This window comes from Coenobita brevimanus, chromosome 8 (genome assembly GCF_032717465.1).
Source record: "Coenobita brevimanus isolate Jiangsu-jjx chromosome 8, ASM3271746v2, whole genome shotgun sequence".
Taxonomy (NCBI): Eukaryota; Metazoa; Arthropoda; class Malacostraca; order Decapoda; family Coenobitidae; genus Coenobita; species Coenobita brevimanus.
In genome coordinates, this window is record NC_136961.1 from 34,619,782 (window position 1) to 34,646,092 (window position 26,311).

At 40.4% G+C, this 26,311-nt stretch overlaps 1 protein-coding gene across 1 annotated transcript in view; it reads right to left on the bottom strand.

Annotated features, from left to right (window-relative positions):
• The window catches only part of LOC145407432 (putative glutamate receptor), a 125,636-nt gene that overhangs the window by 81,723 nt on the left and 17,602 nt on the right, over nucleotides 1-26,311 (bottom strand). The window contains exons 3-5 of the mRNA XM_080278360.1: nucleotides 23,255-23,383; nucleotides 11,037-11,195; nucleotides 9,452-9,542 (exon numbers count right to left, since the gene is read on the bottom strand). Coding sequence (XP_080134486.1) covers nucleotides 9,452-9,542; nucleotides 11,037-11,195; nucleotides 23,255-23,383 — 379 coding nt within the window. The remainder of the gene's footprint in view (nucleotides 1-9,451; nucleotides 9,543-11,036; nucleotides 11,196-23,254; nucleotides 23,384-26,311) is intronic.

Sequence of the window (26,311 nt, forward strand, 5' to 3'; positions counted from 1 at the left end):
TTATGAGTGGTGTGGAATGGTTACACTCCCATAGAACTCGTTTTCTTTGGAGCCAGCCTGATAGAAAACACAGTAAGGTGAGGAGGTACTCCTACCTGTATCGAGTATTTTAAACCTCAGAAGAGCGATTTCTCTATGATTTTTCGCTGTTTCTCACCAAAAGCGGAGGTTTGAACCCCAAAAAATTTTTCCAAAAATGGTCGGGACTGGGGGAAGTCAGTGGTGGAAAAGTGGTCGGAATGGGGCAGGTTAATGATTTGTGATTGACCAATGCACAGAAGTGTCCACTGTGTGTGGAATATTGTAAAAAGTGTGGTGAAAGAAACTGTTTCCTTGTATAATCATCTGTTGCAACGCTTAATCCCACCTCTTTTGGGCCATGATGGATTAAGAAAAGTTTAGCACAGACATAAATATTAGTGAACTAAAATATATATAAATATTATAACACAGCATTGGCATAATGTAAAACGTTGTGAGAAAAAAAAAAGTATGAGCCATGATAAACAAAATGTTGTTTTCTGTTTGAAGAGCCAACAATCTAACGTGTCTCTGTCTCTTCACAGCCCCACTTAATGTGGAAGTAAGCCACCTTCTGTCTTTCTGCCTTTACACAAAAACGCATGCATTTAGACATAAAAACAGACAGACAGACAGATATTGTTTACAAAGAATGAATCTGTCAATCCTGAGGTAAGTGTATTCTTTATATATATATATATATATATATATATATATATATATATATATATATATATATATATAATGTGTGCGTTTCGCACGCTGATGGACGAGGGTTCGCCTCCCGCCAGAGTTGTAAAAACTTTGGGAATCGTTCACCGAGCCACTTGCTGCTTTGGCGGACATAAGGAGTGCTGTGGTTGAACCAGTATAGCATACTAGTATGCTTGTACCAAATCGGTTTAAGGCGGGCCGATTACGCTTGGTTCACAGACTATACACACATCCAAAGCCACTACAACACTACAATTACACTTACAAGCACTTCTCACCCTACATACAGTCTCTACCAGACAGCCTAAGCCACTGGGTAGAGATACATTGGCTTGTATCGTCCCTGTTTCGGTAGGGATAGGCCGGTCCTGCAGTGGACCTCAACAGCTGCTGCTGCTGATGATGATATATATATATATATATATATATATATATATATATATATATATATATATATATATATATATATATATATATATATATATATATATATATATATATATATATATATATATATATATATATATTTATATATATATATATTTATATATATATATATATATATATATATATATATATATATATATATATATATATATATATATATATATATATATATATATCATAAGCATCATCATCATCAGCCATTACAAGTCCACTGCTGAACAAAGACCTCCCCCAACCTTCTCCACGAATTCCTTGACTGAGCCAATCTTTGCCACGTTTTCCCTGCAAATGTCTCTATCTCATCTCTCCACCTCCTGTCTGGCCTTTTTCTGCTACGCTTACCATCTCTTGGTGTCCAGTCAGTCAACCTCTTGCTCCATCGATTATCCCTTTTTCTTGCTACATGGCCTGCCCACCTCCATTTCTGTTCTTTTATAACTTCTATAATATCTTTGACTTTAGTCTGCTGTCTCACCCAAGTTGATCTTTTCCTGTCTCTTAAAGATATTCCCAACACTGACCTTTCCATTGCTCTCTGAGAACGAATTAATTTATTTTCCATCAATTCTGTCAGTTTCCAAGTCTCACAACCATACGTCATAGCTGGAATTATACATTCGTTATATACTTTTCGTTTCATACAAACTGGCAAGCTATTTTTCATAATGTTTCTATGTTTACCGAAAACTTTCCATCCAATTGTAATGCGTCTTTTTATTTCGCTATCATTATCTTTCGTTAATTTTAATATTTGTCCCAGGTAATTGTACTCCTCAACTTCTTCAAGAATTTCTCCACTTATTCTTATGACGCTCTTTGGTGTTTGAGGATTAAACATTACTTTAGTTTTACTCCGGTTCATCTTTAGCCCTACTTTGAGACTTTCTATGTTCAGGTCATTTAACATTTCTTGCAATGTCTCTGCTTTTTCTGAGATTAGGACAATGTCATCTGCAAATCTTAAATGGTTTAGCTTTTCTCCATCTATGTTTACTCCTTTGTTTTCTCAGTCTAGCTTTCTGAAAATACTTTCTAAGGATGCTGTAAATAAGTTTGGTGAAATTGTATCTCCCTGGTGCACGCCCTTCTCAATCTTAATTTTCTCTGAGTCCTTATTATAGTTTAAATGTAGCAGTTCCCTCTTTATATATGTTTTCGAGCAATTTTACAATGTTCTCATTCACTCCTTGTTCTCGCAATGAATATATAATTGCTATGTGCTCCACTGAGTCGAAAGCTTTTTCGTAATCAACAAAACCTAAGCACAGTGGTTTATTATATTCTGTAGTTTTCTCAATTAGCTGATTCATTGTGTGCAGATGATCAGTAGTCGAGTACCCGCTTCGGAATCCTGCCTGTTCACGAGGTTGGTTTTCCTCCAAATTTGTAACTATTCTGTTTGTAAGGACTTTAGTGAAAAGTTTGTAAATGACTGATAGCAAGCTAATGGGTCTATAGTTATAAAGTAGAATAACAATTGCATTACACCATGTTTTGGGAATTTTCTTCTGTTTTATACATTGGGTAAATAAGTGAGCAAGCCTATTTTGTAGTTCTGCTCCTGCATCCAACAGTAAATCTGCTACTATTCCATCTTCTCCTGGAGCCTTCCCTCTTTTCATATTTTTAAGAGAAATATTTACTTCGTCTGGTGTTACCTTAAGTATTTCACTTGTGTCAACAGAAAAGTTAGCTATTGGTACTACTGTCTTTGATGCATACAATTCTTTGTAAAATTCTTCAACTCTCTTCAGCATCATATCTCTGCATTTAATGGCTTCACCGTTTTTGTCTTTTAGTGATGTAATTTGTCGCTTTCCAAGTGCCATTTTATTTCGGACCTGTTTCAGACTTTTTCCTTTTTTGATGGTTTCTTTGATTTGATCCATGTTTCTCTTTCTTTTTTCTTCTCTTTGTCTTTTGTTGATAAGCTTGTTTAATTCGCTCATTCTATTTCATCTTTCTTTGTTTTTACTTTCATTACCTTTCTTTTTTTCATAAGCTCAAGTGTCTTCTCTGAATACTTCCCGGCTTTGGTTGTATTAGGTTTTCCTATTACCTCCGCTGATTCTCTTAGCACTTTTGTTAGTTTGTCATTCAGCTCATCGATGTCACATTCAGCATTACTGAGAACCTGAAATCTGTTCCTTATTTCCAACTGAAAAGCTGCTTTGTTTTTGCTGACTTTTATTGGGCATATCTTTTTGTCTTTAATCATCTTCTTTCTTTCACTTTTGAAATTGAATCTTGCTGTGCAACCCACCATTCTATGGTCACTTCCATTATTTACTTTGTTGACAACTGTGACATTTGTGATTGTGTTTTTCTTATTTGCTATAACGAAGTCGATTTCATTCTTTGTTTCTCCATTTGGGCTTCTCCAGGTCCACTTTCTCCCTGTTCTTTTGTGAAAGAATGTGTTCATTATTCTCATGTTAAACATTTCTGCAAAGTTTACCAACATTTCTCCTCTTTCGTCCCTTTCTCTCACTCCAAATTTTCCCATACATGCTTCTCCATTTTTTGATTTTCCAACTTTTGCATTGAAGTCTCCTATGAGTATAGTATAAGTGGTCTTTTCCTCTTCCATAATCTGGGAGATGTCATCATAGAATGTTTCAATTTCTTCATCTGGGCTCTGAGAAGTTGGTGCATATACTTGTATCACTTTCAGGGTATATTTTTTGCACAGTCTAATTTCAACCACTGCTGCTCTGTCAGATGCACTGCTGAATTTAACAATGCTCTCTGCAAGATTTCTGTTAATTAGAAATCCTACACCACTAACTCTTTCATTTTCCCTTCCTCTGTGGTAAAATAGATGGCCACTGTCATTTAGCTGAATTACTATTTCATCTTTTCTCTGGGTTTCACTCAAACCTACAATATCCCAACTAATGTTTTCCAGTTCAGCTATTAAGTTATCAAGTTTGTAATCTTCATCAAGGCTTCTTACATTGTATGCATAGATCTTCATGGATTTAAGAGTGTTTAATATCCCAGTCTCTATCTTGTCAACACTGCTTACTCACTTTCGGTGGCACACTGCCCATAAGCACAGGAGGCAGTGCGGTTGGACCTTTAATAGACAATGATGCAACAGGAACGCCCATCAGATACTTTGCAATATAACTCATGTTTGGTTGGGAGGATTGTGGCAAATAATCTCACCTCCCTGCCACATAGTTTCTGGTGAGATGTAATTTTTTCTGCCACCTTTTTAGTTATATCCGGTGGAGCCCTATATATCTATAGGGGGTCCCATGGTCCGCGCCGTCTAAGACGGTACCTTGTATTTCTACAAGGCTTTCCCCTAACCGCCACCCGGGGACGCGCCAGGTAGCAGTGGGATCTTGCCCCTGGAAATATATATATATATGTGTGTGTGTGTGTGTGTGTGTGTGTGTGTGTGTGTGTGTGTGCAATTCACCGGGTCGGTAATTCACCAGGTCGGTCAGGATCACTTATTGGTCGTGATCGTCAGCTTTTACCCTCCCGGAAGGGAGCTGAGAGCTCATATAGTCCGATCTAAGGGCAAGGCTGTGACCTTCACACACGCATACACCCGTCCCCTTGCTCAAGTGTGTGTGTGTGTGTGTGTGTGTGTGTGTGTGTGTGTGTGTGTGTGTGTTTCAATATGCTTTGTTTTGTTCCATCCCGGTACAGTATCAGTTTGAATTCATTCATTTCAAGTTACCAAGATTACTGTTCCTTCAAAATGATTAAAGAATATTATTAAATCATAAGAAAACAATTTTCAACAAGAAGAAGCACTCAGAGACTGCAACACCCACACCCACTTCTGATCTAAAAGCCAAATATTTTACTTTTCTCTGCAATCTTGACCATTAACAGAGTTCTTTAAAAAATGTTACTGCATTTATTACTAATCTTTAACCCTTCAACTCAATTTAGTTCAGATCAGATCAAAACTGTCTGAGCTGACTTTGCTTAGTGACCTTGACCTTTGACCATTGCCTGTCACTTTGAACTTTGAATTATTCTTAAAATCCAATTTCCTTATCCTTCTTTTAATCTGTTTCCATCCACAAAAATGGCATAAATTAGATAAAAACAGTTTAAGTTGACTTTGTCAATGTGACAATGACCTTTGACCTATTGTTCTAAGAAACAAGAGGTCAACCTCTTGCTTAATCAACTCATCCACCAGTTCTGATCCAAATCGGATAAAAATTAATTTATGTTACTCAGACAGACACACAGTTCGAATGTTTACCTTTCCCTATGACACTGATCTTTGATTGATTGTTCTCAAATGAATCCTATTGTTCTTGTCTAACCCGTAACATTCCACCGAATTTGGTTCCAGGCAACTCAATATCATTTGAGTAAAGTGTGCCCTGTGGGCTTGACCTTTAACTTTTCCCTATACCCTTTACCTTTTGTTTTAGGAATAAAGAACCAATGGCCAGAAGCTCTCGTTATTGTTCCCTCCAAGATGGAGCAAAAACAAGTTAACATATACCCAATTTCAAGAAGCAGTCCTTTGGAGATGCCGGGACTCTCTGCGCTCGAAAGACTGGAGGCCATAGGCAGTACGAAATACACAAAGCGGGAGATAGTCCCAGAGCTGACCAGTTGCATACATGAAGGCCTTAGAGAACTGTTTAACTATTGCATTAGAGAGTTGGACAGAAAAGGGATAAGAGTTTGGTGCTGGATCGGTGCTACCCACCAACCACGGTAGTGCAAACAGGTGGTTCTGAGGAGCAGTGACCATTGAAGTAGTAATAGAAAAATTATAAAGATGCACCAGTGCGATAAAGAGACAAAGGTTGAAGGGAGCCAGTAAGAGAAGGAGAGTTAATTAGACAAAAATCCTTTGATTCCTTCTTGTACAGAAGAGCTGTATGTGAGGAGCCTCCTAACACATAAGAGTTGTACTATACACAGAGGTGGATTCAACCCGTGTATGAAGTAAGTAACTGTGCTGGGGTAAAGAAGGTGTGAAGCTGGCTTAGCACACCTAATCTCTTGGACTCAGATTTCACATATGAGTTAATAAGATCTTTCCAAGATAAATCCCAAGAGAATGAAACCCCAAGATCATGCAGGATTGAGCTGGATGTTCTTAAAAATTTGAGGATACTCATGGGGAAGATTTTGTCGGGTTTAAAGATGTAAGAACTGAGTTTTGGATGCATTAGAAACAACAGGGTTATTTTTTAACCCAATCAGAGATATGAGCCAAGCCAGACATTAGTTGTGCCATAGCTTCATCCCTTGTTTGCAGAAGTAACTGCCGAGATGGACACTACGAGATGCAAATGGAAAGGTGAAGAGTGGAGCCATCAGTGTATGAGTGGATAGGGTTAGATGTACAGCATAGACGGTCACTGACGAAAAGACGGAAGGGACTTGTTGATAGCAAAGAGCCCTGAGAAGCATCACTGTAATAGCTCTAGGAGAAGAATGGTGGCCGTCTACAACAGCAGCTATAGAACGACCAGCTAAGAAGCTAAAGATGAAGGCACTGAGAGAAGGGTAGAAACCGTAAGAAGGCAATTTGGAAAATAAAAATTTATGTCAGACTAGATCGAAAGACTTTGAGATGTCAAGTGCAATGGCAAAGCTTTTGCCAAAATCCCGAAAGGAGGATGACCAAGGGTCTGAAAGGTAGGCGAGAGGATCGCCAGTGGAGCATCCCTGACAGAACCCATACAGACGATTGGAAAGATATAAAATCTTTTAACATAGAGGACGTTAAAGCAATGGGGCGACATTTAGAAACCTGGGAATGGTCAGTCTTCTTTGGGACAGGGTGAATGACAGCAAATTAACAGCAAAAATGAAGGATACAAGCTGACAAACAAAGATGAAAGAGTTTACCTAGGCAGGGTGTAAGCACGTAATCACAATTTTTGAGAGAAAGAGGGGGGACCCAATCAGTCCTATATGGTTTGTTAGTATGGGGCCAGTGATGGGAGAAAACACATTAACTGAAAAAAATTTTATTGTAGGCCATAAGGAAATGAGAGGGGGGAAGTGATAGAGGAACAGCACAGGAATCATTTAAGGTGGAACTGGAGGAGGAAGACTGAGGGAAGAGTTCTGCTTCATCAGTAGAAGAAATAGCTACAGAACCATCAGACTGGAAAATAGGAGGGAAGGATGATGGATAAAAGTTGTCAGAAAGGTTTTTGGCATGGTGCTCAAGGAGCAGGAAGAATCTGAGTTGCAGATTTCAGTACATTTAGTACGAATGAAATTTATTTTTAGCAGAGCGAAAAACAGACTTATCACAGTTCCGGGAAGAAACATAAAAGAGATGAGATTAAGGGGTGGATTGGCTGTTACCTTTTGCAGGCCTTTTCCTTGTTGTGGATACATTAGAACAAGCGTGATTAAAATATTTTTTATTTTTTAATTGTCACAGGATAAAAGAATGTATGCTTCCATGCCCGAGAAAGTAACCTCCGTAATGTGCAACTCACACGCAGATGGCTCTTGGTCATGGATGCAATAATCATTCCATGGAAAATCAAAGAAGTACTGTTTGAAGACCTCCCAGTCAGCAGCTCCAAAGTGCCAAAGCCGCTATTTCCTGGGAGGATCCACAGGCCTTACTGAAGCAACAAGACATGTTAAGGTGATTAGGTTGTAATTGGAAGAACCCAATAGAGAGAAAAGATTAACATCATAAGCAGAAAGATTAGTTTTAAGGAATAGGTCAAGTATGTTGGAACTCTTTCCAAGGCTGTCAGGGATATGGTTAGGGTGTGTACAATCTTCTCTAGGTCATTAAGTACAGAGAAAATGTAGGCTTGTTAACAAGGTGGATCAGTGGAAAGCAAGGAGAACCAAAAATGGTGGTGAAATAACCAAGAATGGAGATTTCAGAGAAAGGAGAAACTGACAGGATGTATTCCATCTTAGAAGTTAAATAGTCAAAGAAGTTTTCAGAGTCAGTAGAATTAAGGGATGAGTAACCAGCACAGATATATTTAGTCAGGGAATGACAGGATAATTGAAGCCAGAGAGCTGAGAATTCAGAAGATTCAAGTTCAGGAATACGAGAGCAAGATATGATGTATACATATATAGTACATAACAGCCACCTTTTTCCTTGAAGTGAGTGTAGAGAAAGTAGGAGGATTCAGAGAAGGGTTTCCTCAGACAGTAGAGTCTCGGTGACGACGAGAAGGTGACGTTTAAAAGAGTTGATCTGGAGTTCAACTGCCAGAAAGTTAGAGGAAAGGCCGCGATTGTTGCAGAAATAAAGAAGAATGGTCATACAATGGTTTCAACGGGAGAAGGACGGGTGGTTGGGCCTTTGATTCCCCCCCCCCCCCACCGGACTCCAAGGCTTGATGTTGAGATGCCATTTGTGTTTAAATTATGAATAGGAAGTGTAGTATGTAATGTGGATGAAGGTTGGTGATGCAAGTTATAGGAACTTGTACTGGAGAGCATGCTGGCCTGCTTGTTGTGTTACTGAAATAATGAAATAGTTCACCAAGGCAAGAAGGTTAGAAGCTCGTCCTGAGGGCTGATGAAATTGGATCTCCATATCTTCCTCTCGTCAGCTTTCCATCCACACTGGGAGTACTTCCCTGTTCGACTGGTGCAACAGTCTACTTATGACACTGTTTAATCTAAATTGGACACAAACTTATTTATTTGACCTTTTTTCTATGACATCACATTTGCCAGTTCTAAAAAAAAAAAAAAAAAGGTTTATTCCGCGCCTAACCTGAAACCCTTTAAGCAAGTTTGATTAAATTTCGATGAGAACGGTTTACACACCCACATATAGGTCTAACTTTGACCTTGCCCTGTGATGTTGACCCCTGATCAGTTGATATGTAAACTGCATACTCTTCATTCTTCCCTAAGCCTCAGCCCTTCCCCAACCCTTGTCTCGGTTGGGATAAAAGCTGTTTAAGTTGATTTTCAGATCAACGTTTGACTAACCCTGTGACCTTGACCTTTGACCTATTGTTCTTAAGAGCAATAAGTTTAGTCAAAGGTTAACCACCAGTCCTTCCATGAATTTTGGTTAAAACTGAATATAAACTTTGTGTAATTTTGTTCATAATCAATCAAATACAAGACCCTCGCTCGCGAAGGAAGCACAAGCACTAAAAAAGATACACCATAACGCACCACAATCGCCATACCATCACCGTCCCAGTACCGCACACCACGACAACACAATAACACCACCACACTACCACCACACCACATAAATGAGGTAAGGGAGACAGTAAATAAAAGTATTGAGAAGCGCAGAATATTTACGGCTTACCTCCCTCATCAGTAGACCCAACATGCCAGTCCACGACCCATTGTTCAGTTGGGCGCCCCATTTTCTGTCGGCGGCTCTGACATAAGAGTACCTGGAGCAAAAGAATACAGTCTGGGAAAATTGACATCTCAGCTGCAGACGAGGCTGCAGTGTCTCAAAATATTATGCAGCACCTTTTCACTTTTGTTCACACAACCGTAAGTTTTTGTAAGGATCGGTGACTGAAAGTTAGCGTAGATAGGAATAAAAGGATTGATATAGGAACACATCACTCACATAATGATGCTTTGGTGGGAGTAACAAGTTAAACTGAACTGGCTCAAGAGTCTAGGCTCTTCAGCCCGATGACTTTTTTTTTTTTTTTTTTTTTTTTTTTTTTATCTCTCGACTTTCAGAGAATGTGTCCCCTGTCAGTTGCACCTTTTCGAACCCTAGCTTTTATGTCAAGATTTTTTAATACGATGACCAAGGAACCAAAGGCGATGGAACTCTTAATTTTTTAGATGCCTGGGCATATTGCAGAAGAGAATGCAGACAGATGAAGACACTTCCAGAGTTGACCTATTGCATACATGAAGGACTGGGAGTATCGATTATCTCTTGTATTAAAGAGCTGGACAGAAAAGGGGTGAGAGTTTGTTGTTGGACTGGTACTACGCGCCTACCATAATATAAGATAAGCAAACAGTTCAGAAGACCAGGCATCATTGATGTAGTGACAGAAAAGAGATAAAGATGCAACAGTCTGGCGAAGAAGGATAGAGGCTAAAGGGAAGCATTAAGGGGAGTACAATAACAAGACGAAAAACCCTTTACCAGTAAACATCATTCCAGTTTTGAATAGAATCGTGTGGAGGTTGCAAGAAACAAGAAAATGAATACATCATCAGAGTGAAGCAAGGGAATCTCTCATATCAAAATACTTGTTGTGACAGTGTAAGGAAGTAACGATAAACTCATGCAGACAGTTAATTGGCTAGGTCATGAATAATACATATTACCCAGCGTAGCATTCCGTCTCATATAAACCAGTTCATTACAGATATTTCTTGCCTTCCACAACCCCTCCCCCCACCCTCACAACACTATAACTGCTCAATTTTCTATTACTTTATTTCCTACATGTGTATATCCAACTTTTATTTTGCTCATGTATTTCCTTGTCTCACCTAATCTCCATAACATCTCTCTCTCTCTAGAGTTCGTTACTAAATAAATGTCGAAAAACAGAGAGATCATTTTGTCAACGAGATCTCCTCCTAGCGATGTGTGCGGCAAAACAGTAAAACAGTGACAAATTGGATCATAATACTGGCTTTGGAAACATCAGCATGTAGATGAACTTTCTAGGTCTGATTGACGATGAAGGGACGTGTAGCCGAATATATCTGGACAATCATGATTACATTTCTGCTTTGTGTGTTTTCTTCTTACTGTAAAATACTTTAATATAGAATAGGCTGGTTTTTAACCTGCAGCTGATACTAATGCTAATGGTGATGATGACATTCATGATGATGGGATTGCCGTTGTTGATGATAATCATGATTATCATTGTGATGGAAAAGTAAATAGTACATCTTACGTGAAATTCATTCTTCTTGAAACAAGTTGCATCATGTTGTCCATGAGTCCCTGGACGATGACCCTCTTGCCTCCAGGCTGAGCTGGGTCATCCACCTCCATCACAGTTTGTGTTGGGATTTGTTCCGCCGTTGCCAGTATATGAGGACGATATGGGAACCTTTTGTGGGAAACAAAGTACTATTGTTAGTTCCCTGGTATTATTACGCTTTAGTAAAGTTCGGTAATATATAACATTATAGAGTGATATACTGTACATACCAGTATACAAGATGTTATAAATATCATTGTGCAGTAAAAGTCTGGCCGCGTGATAAAGTATGACAGTGCGTAGTACGGCACTGTAACTGTGTAGTGTCCTTGTTTGTTTAGTGGGACTTAGAGGTGTATCAGGGTATGGGATGGCAATATGTATTGTGACACTTAGAGATGTGACAGAGAGAAGTATGGCAGTGTAACTGTGAGGGGTGGCATTGTGAATTGTGAGATTTAGAGATGTGGCAGAGTGGAGTGAATGTGTATGAGGTATGATTGTGTAGTATGGCGGCATGTCTTGTGGCAGTGTGAGTTGTGTTAGTGTGAAGTTTGTCTGTGTGAATTATGACGGTGTGTGGTATGGCAATGTGTACTGTGTGAAAGTGATAAGTGTCCGTGTGACGTGACAAGTGCGTAGAGTGACATTTTGAGATGTGACAGTGTGATGTTTAGAAGTGTGAGGCGTGGAGGTTGTGGTGTGGTACTGCGTAGTGCGTCAGTATGAGATATATTAACTGTGGCTGAAAGGTGTTGCTGTGTGGCATATGAAGTCCGTGGTGTGACAGCAGGTGATGTAATAGTGTGAAATGTGATACTGTTCCTTGTGCCTGTGTCAGCTGCTAAGTATGATAAGATGTGAACTGTGGCAGTGTGAAGACTTATGGCATTGTGAGGTATGGACATGTGAGGCGTAGCAGTGTTAAGTGTAGTAGTATGAGGTGTGGTAGTGTGAGGTCTGGCAGTGTGTCCGTGTGTGATGTGTCTGCAATGTGTGGTAGTGTAAATGTGACACTTATAAGGTAGTAAATGTGGAATGTGGCACCATGAGATCTGGCAGAGCCTTGTGGTAGTGGATCGCTCTACCCAAACACTGTTACAAAGAAATACTACAATCATGGTAGTTGCCAGCAAAGAACCCGGTTCCTTGCAACTGATGTTCATCACACTATTACTTTGAAATGATGATGCCTCCGTGCTCATATCATCCTCAGACAGCCACGTTATTAGCTACGAAACACTGCTGTGTAGCCATAGCTTCGGTTATTCCAAGATTTCCCTTACAGTTCAATACTGGTGGTAACTTATGCGGAAAAGGAAAAAGAAGTAGACTGACAAAAAATTTATAACACACTAGCCCTAATGTGTTACTGCCTGGAGAAAAATGTGAAGTTAAGTTATAAAGTAGCAGTTGCTGTTGTGTTTTATCCTTCTGAATGAGCTATTGAGAAAGTCTTTTTGGTTGACACAGTTGTATCTAAATTGCAATAATTCGGAAACTCGATGACATGATGCCTCATTAGTAAAGATTTCAAAATGCATCTTTAAATAAACGCTGTTTTTACTGCGGCTACAAGGGCAACCAAAAATCATGCTTGTCCCTAATTGTGTCACTCACCCGTTCACTCACTCATTCACAGAGTTACTGTACTTTCTGGACGAATTGGATCCCGACCTTATGTGAAAAGTGGTAGGAAAGTGAAATGTTGCAGATTTTACTTATTTTATTAGATTTTACTTATTTTACCATAAGTTGAGAAAAGCAGCACCATTAAATGTAAGTAGGATACACGATTAGGATTTACTAATGCCCAGGTTCCTGTAACTCACTTTATGGTGAATAAAATTGGCTTACTCAGGAACAGACGACTACATTAGTGTTATCCTGACCATGAAATGGATAGTGAAACTAAGATCAATATCTTCAGGTTTCTGTACCCAGTATCAGTTGAATATAAATAGTCTGTTGTTAGTTTTTTATGCAAGGAAGAAAGAACCAAAGGCTAAAAGTCCGCAAATTGTTCTCTCCAGGGGAAAAAAGCAAGGTAACAGCCAAACTCAAGACCAGTTAATTTCGAGATGCCTGGACACACTTTGTTTAAAAGACTGGAGGTCATAGGTACTAGGAAATACAGAGGAAGACAGTTCCAGAGTTGATTTGTTACACACATGAAGGACTGGGTTAATGGTTAACCTTCACATTAATGAGCTGGACAGAAAAGGGATGAAAGTGTGTTGCTAGACAGGTGCTACTCACCTGCCATAGTGGTAAAGGGATGCAAGCAGACAGTTCAGAGGAGCTTTGACCATTGAAAAAGCAATATAAAAATGATAAAGATGCAACAGTGCGGCAAAGAGATAGAGACTGTAGGAAGCCAGTAAAAGGAGAAGCGATAATAACAAAAGAAGCCTTTGCCTTCACCATGCTGAGAACAGATTTATGTGAGGAGTCTCCCCACACATGAGAGTTGTACTCTACACAGGGGTGAAAAAAATCCGTGTATAGAGTCGGCAGCTGTGCAGCAGTGAAGAAGGCATGGCATCAGCTTAGCACACCTAATCTCTTGGAAGCAGATTTTACAAGAGAGGTAATCTGATCGTTTCGAGAAAAATCCGAGATAGTGAAAGCCCAGGTATGTTTAGAGATGATGCAGGATTGAGTTTTGTGTTGTTAAAAGTCTGAGGATATTCCTGTGGTTGCTTTCGACGAGTTGGAAGATGTAAGAACTGAGTTTTCGATGCATTAAAAACAACAAGATTACTTTTACCCCAGTCAAATGTATGAGCCTAGTCAGTCATTAAGCGTGCCACAGCCTCATTCTCTGTTTGGTGAAGTAACTACTAAGAAAGATGCTGTGGGAAGCGGATGGAAATGTGAAGGGTGGTGTCATCAGCGTAGGAGTGAAAAGGGTTAGATATACAGCTTAGAAGGTCGTTGATGAATGGAAGTAATAGAGATGGTGATAGGACAAAGCCCTGAGGAACACCATTTTTGACAGCTCTAAGAGAAGACTGATGGCTGTCTACAAGAGCAACTATAGAATGACCAGAATGGCAGCTAGAGATGAAGGCACAGATAGAAGGATAGAAACCATAAGAGGGCAGTTTGGAAATTAAAGATTTATGTCATACTCGATCCATACTCGATCGAGAGCCTTTGAGGTGTCATGTGTAATGGCAGAGCTTTTTCCAAAGTCCCAAAAGGAGGATGACCAGGAGTCTGAGAGGAAGGTAAGGAGATCGCCAGTGAAGCATCCCTTGCAGAACCCATACTGATCATCAGCAAGAAGCTTATGATAAGAACGATGTGTAAAACTGTTCTTGTTAAGAATAAGTTTTTTAAAAATTTCAAATATAGGATGCTAAAGCAATTCAGCGATAGTCAGAAAGCTTGGAATGGTCATCCTTCTTTGAAACAGGCTGAATGAGAGCCAACATCCAGCAAGAAGGAAAGGTACGAGTTGACAAAGTCAAAAGATTTTACCTAGGCAGGTTGTATGCACAAGACAGTTCTTGAGGATAACAGGAGGGACCCCATCAGTGCTATATGCTATGTTAGTATAGGGGCCAGTGATGGCAGAAAACACATCAATTGAAGAAACATGAAGACAGATGGGTGAAGGCATGGAGGAACAACACAGGACTCATCTAAAGGGGAATTGAAGGAGAAAGACTGAGCACAGAATTTTGCTTTATCAGTAGAAGAAACAACTACACACTCATCACAGCAGAAAAGAAGAGGGAAGGATGAACTAAAGTTGTTAGGAGAGTATTTTGCAAGGTGCCAGAAGGAACAAGAAGAATGTGAGATGGGGCAGAGCAAAGGATGGACATAGTAAGATTATGGGCAGAAACATAAAAGAGATGAGATTCAGGAGTGGGTCAACTCCTGTGCCTCTTCTTGTTGTGGACAGCAGTGGAACAAGTATGATTAAGCTAATTTTTTTTTTCATCAGTCACAGGATAAGAGAAAGGAATGTAAGCTTCCATGCCCAAGAGAATAACCTCTATAATGCACAATGCACACACAGATGGCTTACAGCCAAAGAAACACTGTCTGAAGGCCTCCCAATCAGCAGCCCCAAAGTGCCAAGTCGCTGTTTCTTGGGAGAGTCCACAGTCCTTACTGAAGTGATGAGACAGCTTAAGGTGATAACACTGTGATCAGAGGAGCCCAACAGAAAGAAAAGATTAACAGCATAAGCAGTAGAATTAGTTGTAAGGAACAGGTATGTTGGAACTCTCTCCAAGGTAGTCAGGGATAAGAGTAGTGTGCTGTATAAGCTGCTCTAGGTCATTAACCCGCCCCATACCCACGACATATAATGCATGTCGCAACTTTTTTTCACACTCAGTCCCGATGATGTATGATGCACGTTTTGCTATTGCAAGGGCTGTCGTTTGCATATTTTTCATATTTTGCGCGTGATTTTTGGTACGTATATACGGGACACCTTCCTCTACCACACCTTAGATCATTTTGGAACATTACTGATGCTGTGTGTGCTTGAGACAATACTGGGCTCACTATAATAGTAATGCCTGTAAATATGCGGTAATATGACGCTCACCATAATAGTAAGACTGTAAATATGTGATAAGTTATATAAGGTGGAAACTGGTATACTGTTAGTGGAAAAGTATACTGAAAGGTGAAAAACAATGTAAGTTGAAACAACAGTCATAGTGAGTCAATTGTGCAAGAATTTTGCAATTTTCATGTGTTCTTGAATGAAACAATGCTTATATTGCCTACGTTTTTGTGTGGAAACCAATATATTCTTGTACTACATGTAAATTTGTACCAAATTAATATCTACGTATTTTGAGTGGTTTCCAATAGTTCCCCCTACCATACAAAACGTCACTGTAGCAGCACGGCTACAGAGAACACACTATCACTTGTTCAGAGGGTCACCTGTCTAGACCATCTCTAACCTCAGGTGAGCACTTTCTTGGTGAATTTTCATTGTTGCTCACCAAAAGTGGAGGTTTGAGCCCCCCCCCCCAAAAAAAAAAAAAAAAAAAAATTGTCGGATTGTGGGGTTGGGTTTTGTAATAAATTAGTGGGTATGGGGCTGGTTAACCCCACCAAGCAAATTCTTTTCAGCCCGATTACCTTCCATGAGTCATTTTTTTGGACTTTTTATTTTATTATTTAGTTCATTTTTGTCATCAGTTCAAATGTTTCTACGCTCGAACTCTTCATCACCCTTGTCTTTTTGTAATTTATGCCTCTTGGGTGGGTGTGAGGGCGGCAGTAAGTTGCCAGCACCGTGGGAGGTAGACGGGCTTGAATCCGCCCTTGCCAGGCCGCAGACCAGAAATGAATGACTAAATATGCAGTATTTGGCAACTACGGTGTGGCAGAGCTTGGCAGCAGCTATGATGGTGTAGATGAGTGGTGTCAAACTGGTGGCCCAAGGGCAACATGTGGTCCTCGATGAGGAATAAAGTGGCCCACGATGACGTAAGAAAAAATGAGAAAAAAATAAATGGAAAACTTCATAAAATCCGTCATATGTTAGGAGATATTTATTGATAAAATGATTGATAAAAATACCAGTTGAATAATTTATTGGTGAACAATTTTGTCACGATACATTTAATTAAATATTACCGGGTATCAATAATCTGAAGCAGAAGCCAATGCTACTACAATGGTCAGATTCGTAATGAAATTCTCTGAACGTTTGATTAGGCATAGGCTTTGCCGTATTATATATTATTATACCGGTATTGTTTTCACTGAACAAGTTTCCAATTTTATATTCCAAATCTCAAATTTGCATGCATCTTAAAGTATAAAAGTTTGCACAGTGTGCAAAAATAGTTGAATATTCTGATGTAAATCTGGAAACGTATTTCCTGTTTTGATAAATTTCGACGAAGTGTGAAACGTAGACACTCAGGTCTTTGTTCACAGGGGCACTCGTACCACAATCTTGATACTTGTTTTACCTGCATTATCCTATTGTTTCTACATTTATTTGAGGTCAGTGGTTATTGTAGCCGATAATGAATGGAAATAAAAGTTGTAAGAGAGAGTAGTCATCAGCTGAAATTTATAATAAAGGGTTTTCATAATCTTGCACAAAATTATATGTAACTAGTGGTGCCAGGCCCACCAAACCTCGCCCAACAGCAGCTACTTTATTGCTGTTAAATACAGTTATTTTACTGCTGTTAAGCACTGACTAGTTTCTCCCATTTAGTGCCAGTGCACAATGAAAGTCTAATGTAATGGCACAAATGTTTTCAAGTTACACCCTCTGAAAATCCGTGATCTTGCATTTATCCTTTCAAGGTCACTCAGGGTCAAAGGTCATGCTGCCAAATGAAAGCCCATATGAGACTTCCTATAGCCTGGTCGTAGCAAATATCTCTATCTCCAACGAGTTTTGAGTTACAGCCCCCCGAATATCCGTGACCTTGAGTTTGACCTTTCAAAGTCACTTATAGACAAGGGTCAAGATATCAATTAAAAAGCCATATGGGATTTTCTATGTGTTGATAATAGTAATATCTCTCTATCTTCAACCAGTTTCAAGATATAGCCCCCTGTATATCCATGACTTTGAGTATGACCTTTCAATGGTCATTCAAGGTCAAAGTACTTGGTGCCAAATGAAAACCCATATTACGAGTTCCTGTAAGTTCATATTAGTAAATATCTGCATCTTTAATCGTCTTCAAGTTAGAGCCCTTGGAAAACCATTGTCCTTGATTTTGGCCTTTCAAAGTCACTCAATTACCTCCAAAACTTAATCACTTTCTTTTGCAACCATTGCCCACATATTCTGAAAGTTTCATATAATTTCATTCAGGCATTTTTCCGCAATGTTGCTAACAAACAAAGAAACAAACAAACCTGACCTAAAAGAATACCTCGCCGGCCTCCATCTGGGTAAGGTAATTAAATCGTTAGGTATACATGGCCCTCACAAGATCAAAAGAACTGAAGTGTGACCCCTGGGAAGGACTAAGTTTGACACCACTGATGTAGATGAAGACTCAATGTTCCCATGGGAACCACGGACGCTTCCTCGTGCTTGAAATCATGGCACAGAGACCCATCGCCTGATATAAGGCAATCAGCATGGCCATGGATGGTCTGCCTATCTGAATGACTAAATATGCGGTATTTGGCAACTGCTGTGTGGCAGGGCTTTGGCAACAACTCTGATGGTGTAGAGGGAAACTTAACGTTCCCATGGAAACCTCTGACGCTTCCTCATGGTTGACATTATGGTACCGAGACCCATCGCTTCATATAAGGCAATCAGCGCAGCCAGGGGTGGCCTGCATATCACCTCATATGAGGCGATGAGTGTGCCAGGAACTAAGGATAGAAAAGTTTTAGGCTTATTTGCCAGGTGGATCAGTGGAAGGAGAGGAGGGCCAAAGATTTTGGTGAACATTGAAATCATTCAGAATGAGGATTCCAGAAAAGGGAACCAAATATATCTTACCATGAAGTAGAGGCTTTGTATTACTACAGATCGCACGAAATAAGATTATTAAAGCATTAATGACCGAGATAAAAATCGAGGGGAAGCATGAAATTTGTGTAATCAGCGCCATTCCCAGACATTTGTTTACATTCTTCTAGGCCACGCGTAGTCATTCATGCAGCCAATAGCAGGCTCAGACAGGATTGGACCAACATTAGCCCGTTCTCATGATCATTTATGTGTCCAGACCGGTCTAAACTGGTCCAAAGTGGCCCGCGAAAATGCGGCTTTGGCAGGAGGGTTGGAACAAGGTCCCAGATGGGCAAGTCTCAGTTCAATGTCATCATAAAGAGTGTTTTGTCCTAAATAATCGTCCTCACTGGAGTTGCATATTGAATACGTGGAAAATATAGTGTGACATTTTCGGGAAGTTTCATACATCTCAGCAGAAAGCAAGAGAGGGCAGGAGGCACTATCCGTTACTTCACTGCAGAGCTGGGCACTGCAAATGAATATTCACTTCCACAAACGCAAATCTGCAAACTAAAATCATTACCTTCCACAACCGCAGATCAGCAAACTTCTTGAAATTTGTGGTTCCGCAAATGTAAACACAAACACAACCCATTTATATATAAATTATATATACACTAAAACTTAAATATTTACAGTATTTTGAATATTATTATATTTTACCCCTGGGGGTAGGGCTTTTTTTTCAAGAATACTCCCCCAGTATCCCTGCTTGTCGTAAAAGGTGACTAAAAGGGTTGGCGGAGGGTTAGAGCCCCTCCCCGGAAAACAACTAACTAAAAAAACAAACAAAAAGCCTCGGACAAGGACTGACCTAAAGATGACGACCCAGGATCGGACAAAGGCCTTGGTAATGGCTACATGGAATGTAAGAGGAGCGAATGATGAGGTGAAAGAGAGAGAGATTGTTCAGGTGCTTAAGGGTGCGAAAGTGGATGTATGTGGAATAACTGAAACAAAATCGGGAGGAGAAAGTGTGAGAGAATGGGAGTATGGATGGGGTATATGTGTAGGAGTAAGTGAGAATGAGAGGGCAAAGGAAGGAGTATGTATAGTTGTGAATAAAAGATGGAAGAAAAGCATAAGACAGTATGGATCAGTTGGGTCAAGGATTGTGTGGGTAAAGTTGAAAGTTGGAATACAAATGTGGGCGATTGTGTGTGTGTATGCGCAAACGCAAGATCGTTCTAGCAGAGTGAGAGAAGAGTTCTGGACAAAATTAATGTGGAAGTGTGCATGGAAAAGTTTGGAAGGAATGAGAGAGTGTTTTTGATCGGTGATATGAATGGTAAAGTAGGGAATGTGAAGGTGGATGGAATAGTTGGTGAGTGGGGTGTGCCTGCTGAGATAGATGAGAATGGCAGTGCGTTAGTGGACATTTGTGCTGGGAGGGGGTTTGTGATAGCCAATACCCTCTTCTGGCATAAAATGATCCACAGGTATATATGGCAAGTGATCAGAAGGGTGGGTGGTGAACTGAATGAAAGGATGGCAATGAATGATTATGTGTGTGTGGATGAAAGGATGCGAAGATGTGTAATGGATGCAAGAGCTTATAGAGGTTGGGGGAGTGGACTTACTGAACACTACTTGGTGGTGGCCAGAATAAGGATCCAAGAAAGATGGAGGAATAGAAGAAGGGAAAGACGAGAGGAAGGAGTAATTGCAAGGAGAGTGGAAAGGTTACAAGAGGATGAGAAAAAGGCAGAGTATAAGACAGAAGTGGAGGAACGATTGGCCAAATATGAATTGGAGCAGATGGGGGACGTGGGAGATGTGTGCAGGATATTTACAGAAGAAATATGTGCAGCATGTGATGTGGTGTGTGGGAGGAAAAGAAGACGGAGGGGGGTGCAAGGAACAGCGTGGTGGAATGAAGAGGTGAGACAGGCTGTGGCACAAAAGAAAAAAGCATACAATGAATGGATGAGAAATAGGGGCGTGGAAGAAGTTGAGAGGCGGAAGAGAGAGTTATATGTAGAAAGAAATAGAGAGGTGAAAAGATTAGTAATTATTAAGGAATTTGAGTGTAAAGTGGAGGGAATGTAAGAAAATGTTCTGGAATGAGGTGAAGAGAGTAAGACAAGGTGGAAGTAAGGTTAGCAGGGGAGTGAAAGATAAACATGGTAGATTACTAGTGGAGAAGGGAGAATAAGTGAGCAGATGGAGAGAACACTTTAAGGAAATGTTGAACATACAGGATGGATGGAATGAGAGTATAAATGGCTGGGGAATGGCTGGGAGAAGGAGGGAGGTGAGAAGACAGGAAGAACTCAGTAGGACAGAAGTTGTGGAATCAATGAACAAAGTTAAATTGGGGAAAGCTCCAGGAATTGATGGAGTATGTGGTGAAATGCTGAAGCATGGGAAGAAATAGTAGTAGAATTGATGTGGAAGATGTGCAGATTGGCCTGGGAGGAAGGTAGAGTCCCGGAGGATTGGAAGTCAGGTATAATTATTCCCTTGTACAAAGGGAAAGGGGAAAAGGAAGTGCATGGTAATCATAAGGGCATCTGTCTTCTTAGTATAATAGGAAAAGTGTATGGTAGGATACTTATTGACAGACTTAGAGAAAGAACAGAGGAATTAGTTGGAGAAGAACCCGGAGGCTTTAGGAAGGGAAGAGGTTGTGTAGATCAGATACTCATTCTAAGATCTTTAGTGGAAAAGTTTCTAGAGAAGGGAAAGAAGTTGTATGCGGCTTTCATGGATTTGGAGAAAGCATATGACAGGGTGGATAGACAAGGATTGTGGAAAGTATTACGAATATATGGAGTAGATGAGAAGTTGAATGCTGTGAAGAGTATGTATGATGGTGCTAAGGCTGCAGTGCGTGTGTATGGTGAACTAAGTTAATTTTTCTCTTTGAAGGTTGAGTTGAAACAAGGATGTGTCATGTCTCCATGGTTGTTCAATCTGTATATGGATGGGGTAATAAAAGAGGTACAAGGTAGGGTGGTGGAAGTTGGAGTGGCCCTGGTGAGAGAGGATAGTGTTTGGAAACTCCCTGTACTGTTGTTTGCAGATGATACTGTGTTGTTGAGTGAAGATGAAGGGGAGCTGCAAGGCTTGGTGGATGAGTTTGGGAGAGTGTGTAAGAAACGGAATCTAATGAATGTAAGGAAGAGTAAAGTGATGGTCTTTGAGAGAGGTGAAGTCAGTGAATGTACAGCGAGGTTGGATGGTGAGGAATTGGAAAATGTGAGTACATTTAAGTACTTGGTAGTGTGATGAGTAAGGATGGAGGATTGGAGGGTGAAGTGCTTGAAAGGGTACAGCAGGGAAGAAAGGATGCTGGTTCTTTGAATGCAGTGATAAGAAACAGGGAAGTGAGCATGGAAGTGAAAAAGTTACTACATGACAGTATTGTGATACCAACTCTAACGTATGGAAGTGAAGCTTGGACGTTGTTGGAAGGAGACATGTCAAGAGTGAGAGCAGTGGAAATGAGTTATTTAAAAGGAGCCTGTGGAGTCACATGGAGAGACAGGCTGACGAATGAGGATATAAAGGAGCGTTGTGGTGTGGATGTGGTTGTGATAGGAAACGTTATGAGGAACACCCTGAGGTGGTTTGGCCATGTGGAAAGGATGGAGGGTGAGAGACTGACGAAGAGAGTGTATGTGAGTGAGGTGGAGGGAGGAAGAGGGAGGGGGAGGCCGAGGATGAGATGGAGGGATGGGTTGGAGAGGTATATGAGAGAGGAGGTGTGAGTTGGGAGCAGGGCAGTGAAATGGCGGGGGACAGGGCGACGTGCAGGCGATTTGTTTGTGGCCACCCCAAACGGGATTGAGGCATCTGGCAATAGATATATATAGATAGATTATATTAGTGTATTAAATTGTTTTTACTACAAATCAAGGATAAATCATTCATTACTGTTGATAAATTAAATTATTAAACTACACAGCTCACTCTTAACAGGTTGATGCACCAGTCCACCTCTATTCCTCGGCTCTAACCTCCTCAGTCCTCACTTTTCAGTCACAGGCTCCTCCAACAACTGAAACAACTCCCTCTTGAATAGGTCCATGTTGCCCTTATATAAGAATAAACTGCTCTAAATCCTCAGAGGTCAAGCTGGTTTGTGGGCAGGTTTGCGTTTACAGAAGTACTTCCGCAAATGCAAAAAATGCAAATTTACGTAAACTTTGTCACAAACCCAAATCGACGTACGAAATCACACTTTCACAGTTGTGGACTTTGCGGTTTGTGGAACTGATTGCAAAAGTGCCCAGTTTAGCATTATTGGTTCTGCCACCAGATAATTTTATTCATAAAAAAAAACTGGTAGCTGCAATGGTGGTGCTTGTGGTGTGGTGGTGATGGTGGTAGTTGTAAAGATGGAGGTAGTGGTAACTGCGGTGTTGGTGCTTGTGCTCCTGGTGGTGGTAGCTGTGATGATGATGGTGGTGCTGGTAGCTGGAATTGTGATGGTGGTGGTCATGATGGTAGCTATGATAAAAACAGTGGCGGTGGTAACTGTACTGGTGGTGGTGATGGTAGCAGTTGCTGTTCAGAAACGGCTCTCATTTCATCAAGTACTCTGTGGTTCTGTCAGGCCACAAGGCACTTGCTTCAAAGTGAAGCAAGGTTCAAAAGCAGTTCTCACTTGGAAAAGCCTAAGTGACCTGGGAGGGTATACCTGGTAACTTCAAAAATCTCTCAAAATGTCTCCATAGTTTTAATGCTCACTTACTTTGCAAACTTGTGTGGGAAGAGTTGGGTTGGGTGTTTGAGAACCAAGCCTTCACCAAGTGTCCAAGTGGCTACTTGCAGCGACTGAGACTCTGGGTCACTAAACGGCACCATCGAGTATATGCTGGCACTGTTCAGGGTACACTGTATATAAGAAGGTATAACGAAAGCAGTTACAGACGCCACACAGTGGCGTCTGTAACTGCTGATGGAAAAAGAAAACTGGAAGCCATTCATTATGAATTGATGGATTATCCACCAACATTGTTTGAGAGAGGTAATGACATGCCTAATGTTTCTGCAGTGAGAAAAAGCCAAAAGTCAGACTTACTAATTCCACTTTTAGCAGAGGCTGATGTTGCCTGAAACGAAGAGTCTTTACCAGAAAACACATTGAATACTTTGTACGTCATAGATATGATGGCATTTATTCAGAGGAATTAAACATTTCACAACTTTCAAAGATTTATCCCAGATGTACAGTATTTGTCTAAGATGGTCAAGGAGATATCCGAAAACTGTCATCTGATACATTTAGTTGGAGATCATTATGAAGCAGATGACAAATCTTCCCTAAAAGGAAATGAGACACAGATGGGAAAAAACACAAACTAAGAGCAAAGAGTATATTCCAGTTGATGTCCTACAAATCGCTGACTGGGAACAATTTTGTTCTAACATAAAGAACAAAGGCCATCTTTTGAATTACCTGAGCAATTGCTGGACATCTAACCATTGTAATCTCCCTCAGGGTACTGAAACGGTTATAAGAGGTATGAAACATACCAAAGAAGCTGTCAGTGTTATTATCAGTTTGAGTTGAGAAAATCATGAGGAGACTTACACGAAGCTAACTGCACACATCAATTATGGTGTATCTGAGGGTGGCTGCAAAAGGGCCATTGTTCAGGCAACTGATACGAATGCCATGCTTCTTTGTATATTCTATGCTTCAAGACTAAACTTGGAAGAATTCTCGGTTGAAAAAAATCTTGAGCTCAAACCTGCATAGAAATCCCTAAATAGCTTTCAGTTTAGTTTGATATATTAGAAAACATTCTGATAGGATTTCTGCTAAATATATGTCAACTATCCCTTCAGAAAAAGGGAAAAATGGCAGGCAAACTTGATCTGGAGTCCTGTCATGACTTCTCAACTCTTTGGCCGATTAGTGAGAGCCATACAAAATTGACAATCAGTTTGCTGAAAATTTTACTTCAGATGCAAAACATTTTTCTTTTTGTGAAATTGTATGGAAGAGAACAGTTCAAAAGTCTGAACACACTGTGGGCCCACATTTTTGGTACACTGTCTTCCAAAGCTGACTTAGTTTGCCACCAACAGACCATTCATTCAAACTTCATGTGTTGCGAGCAATTTACCAAATATATATATATATATATATATATATATATATATATATATATATATATATATATATATACTTAGGCTGCTTCCCCCAAGGAAAGGGAGGTAGCCGAGACAGGACGACACACTCCCCATTTACTCATCCATTCAAACACATTCATTCGCATCTTAGCACCAAAGGGGAGAACGGACAGATCCTCACCACACCACACCGCACAGGGGTCAACTGCGCAATGCAATCAGTGACATCCGCAGCAGGGCCCGACAGCAGAACTGGTTTACCCCTGCCACATCATAACAGACCCATCCCCTTACCCGCACCTGCCCTGACTAGCTGATCAGACCAAATGCGTGAGAATATTCCCTCAGGGCTGCGTCATCACTTATTCATTCACAATTTCTCTCCATTTATTTCTGTCACGCACAGCCACTCTTCCTTGCTCAACAGACATCCCTCTCGCATCCAGCACTCTCTTCACACTGTCCATCCATCCGATTCGTGGTCTTCCTCTCAGCCTTACACCTCTCACATCAGATCTAGTTATCTTTTTCACCAATCGCTCATTATCCATTCTCTCCATATGCCCAAACCATCGCAACACCCCTCTGCTCAACTCTACCAGCCATCTCCCAAACAACTCCAGTTCTCCTTCGCACTTCATGATTTCGCACCCGATCCATACGCGTCACTCCACACATACTCCTCAGACACCTCATCTCCATTACATTCAAACTTTTCCTCTCTGCTACACCCATATTCCATGTTTCAGCCCCATATAACGCAGTCAGTACCACAACACCCTCATACAGCCTTCTCTTTACATCCATTCTAAGCGAACGACATTTAAACACTTTTTTCATTCCTCCCAGCACCTTTCCTACTTCGTTTATTCTAAACTTCACTTCTGCATCTATTCTTCCATCCACAGCAACATGTGACCCTAGATATTTAAAACAATCTACCTCCTCAAGCAACTCACCATTCAAAACTATATTCATCCTCCTACCATCTATCAACCTCGTACACTTCATCACTTTACTCTCATTCTCATTTACTTTCAATTTCCTCCTTTCACATACCCTTCCAAACTCCTCTACCAACTGTCTCAATCTCTCCTCTGAATCAGTCACCAGTGCAGTATCATCTGCAAACAGCAGCTGCTTCAGATTCCACACTCCACCATCAACATTCACCAGACTCAGACCTCCACCTAAAACTCTTGCATTCACCTCCCTTACAACACCATCCATGTAAATATTAAACAACCAAGGCGACATCACACATCCCTGTCGCAGCCCCACTCTCACGGGAAACCAATCACTCACAGCATTTCCCACTCTTACACACGCTCTACTATTTACATAAAAACTTTTCACCCATATATATATATATATATATATATATATATATATATATATATATATATATATATATATATACACATATATAGTTAGTGAATGTAGAGCGAGGTTGGATGGTGAGGAATTGGAAAATGTGAGTACGTTTAAGTATTTGGGTAGTGTGATGAGTAAGGATGGAGGTTTGGAGGGTGAAGTGCTTGAAAGGGTACAGCAGGGAAGAAAGGTTGCTGGTTCCTTGAAAGCAGTGATAAGAAACAGGGAAGTGAGCATGGAAGTGAAAAAGTTACTACATGACAGTATTGTGATACCAACTCTAACGTACGGAAGT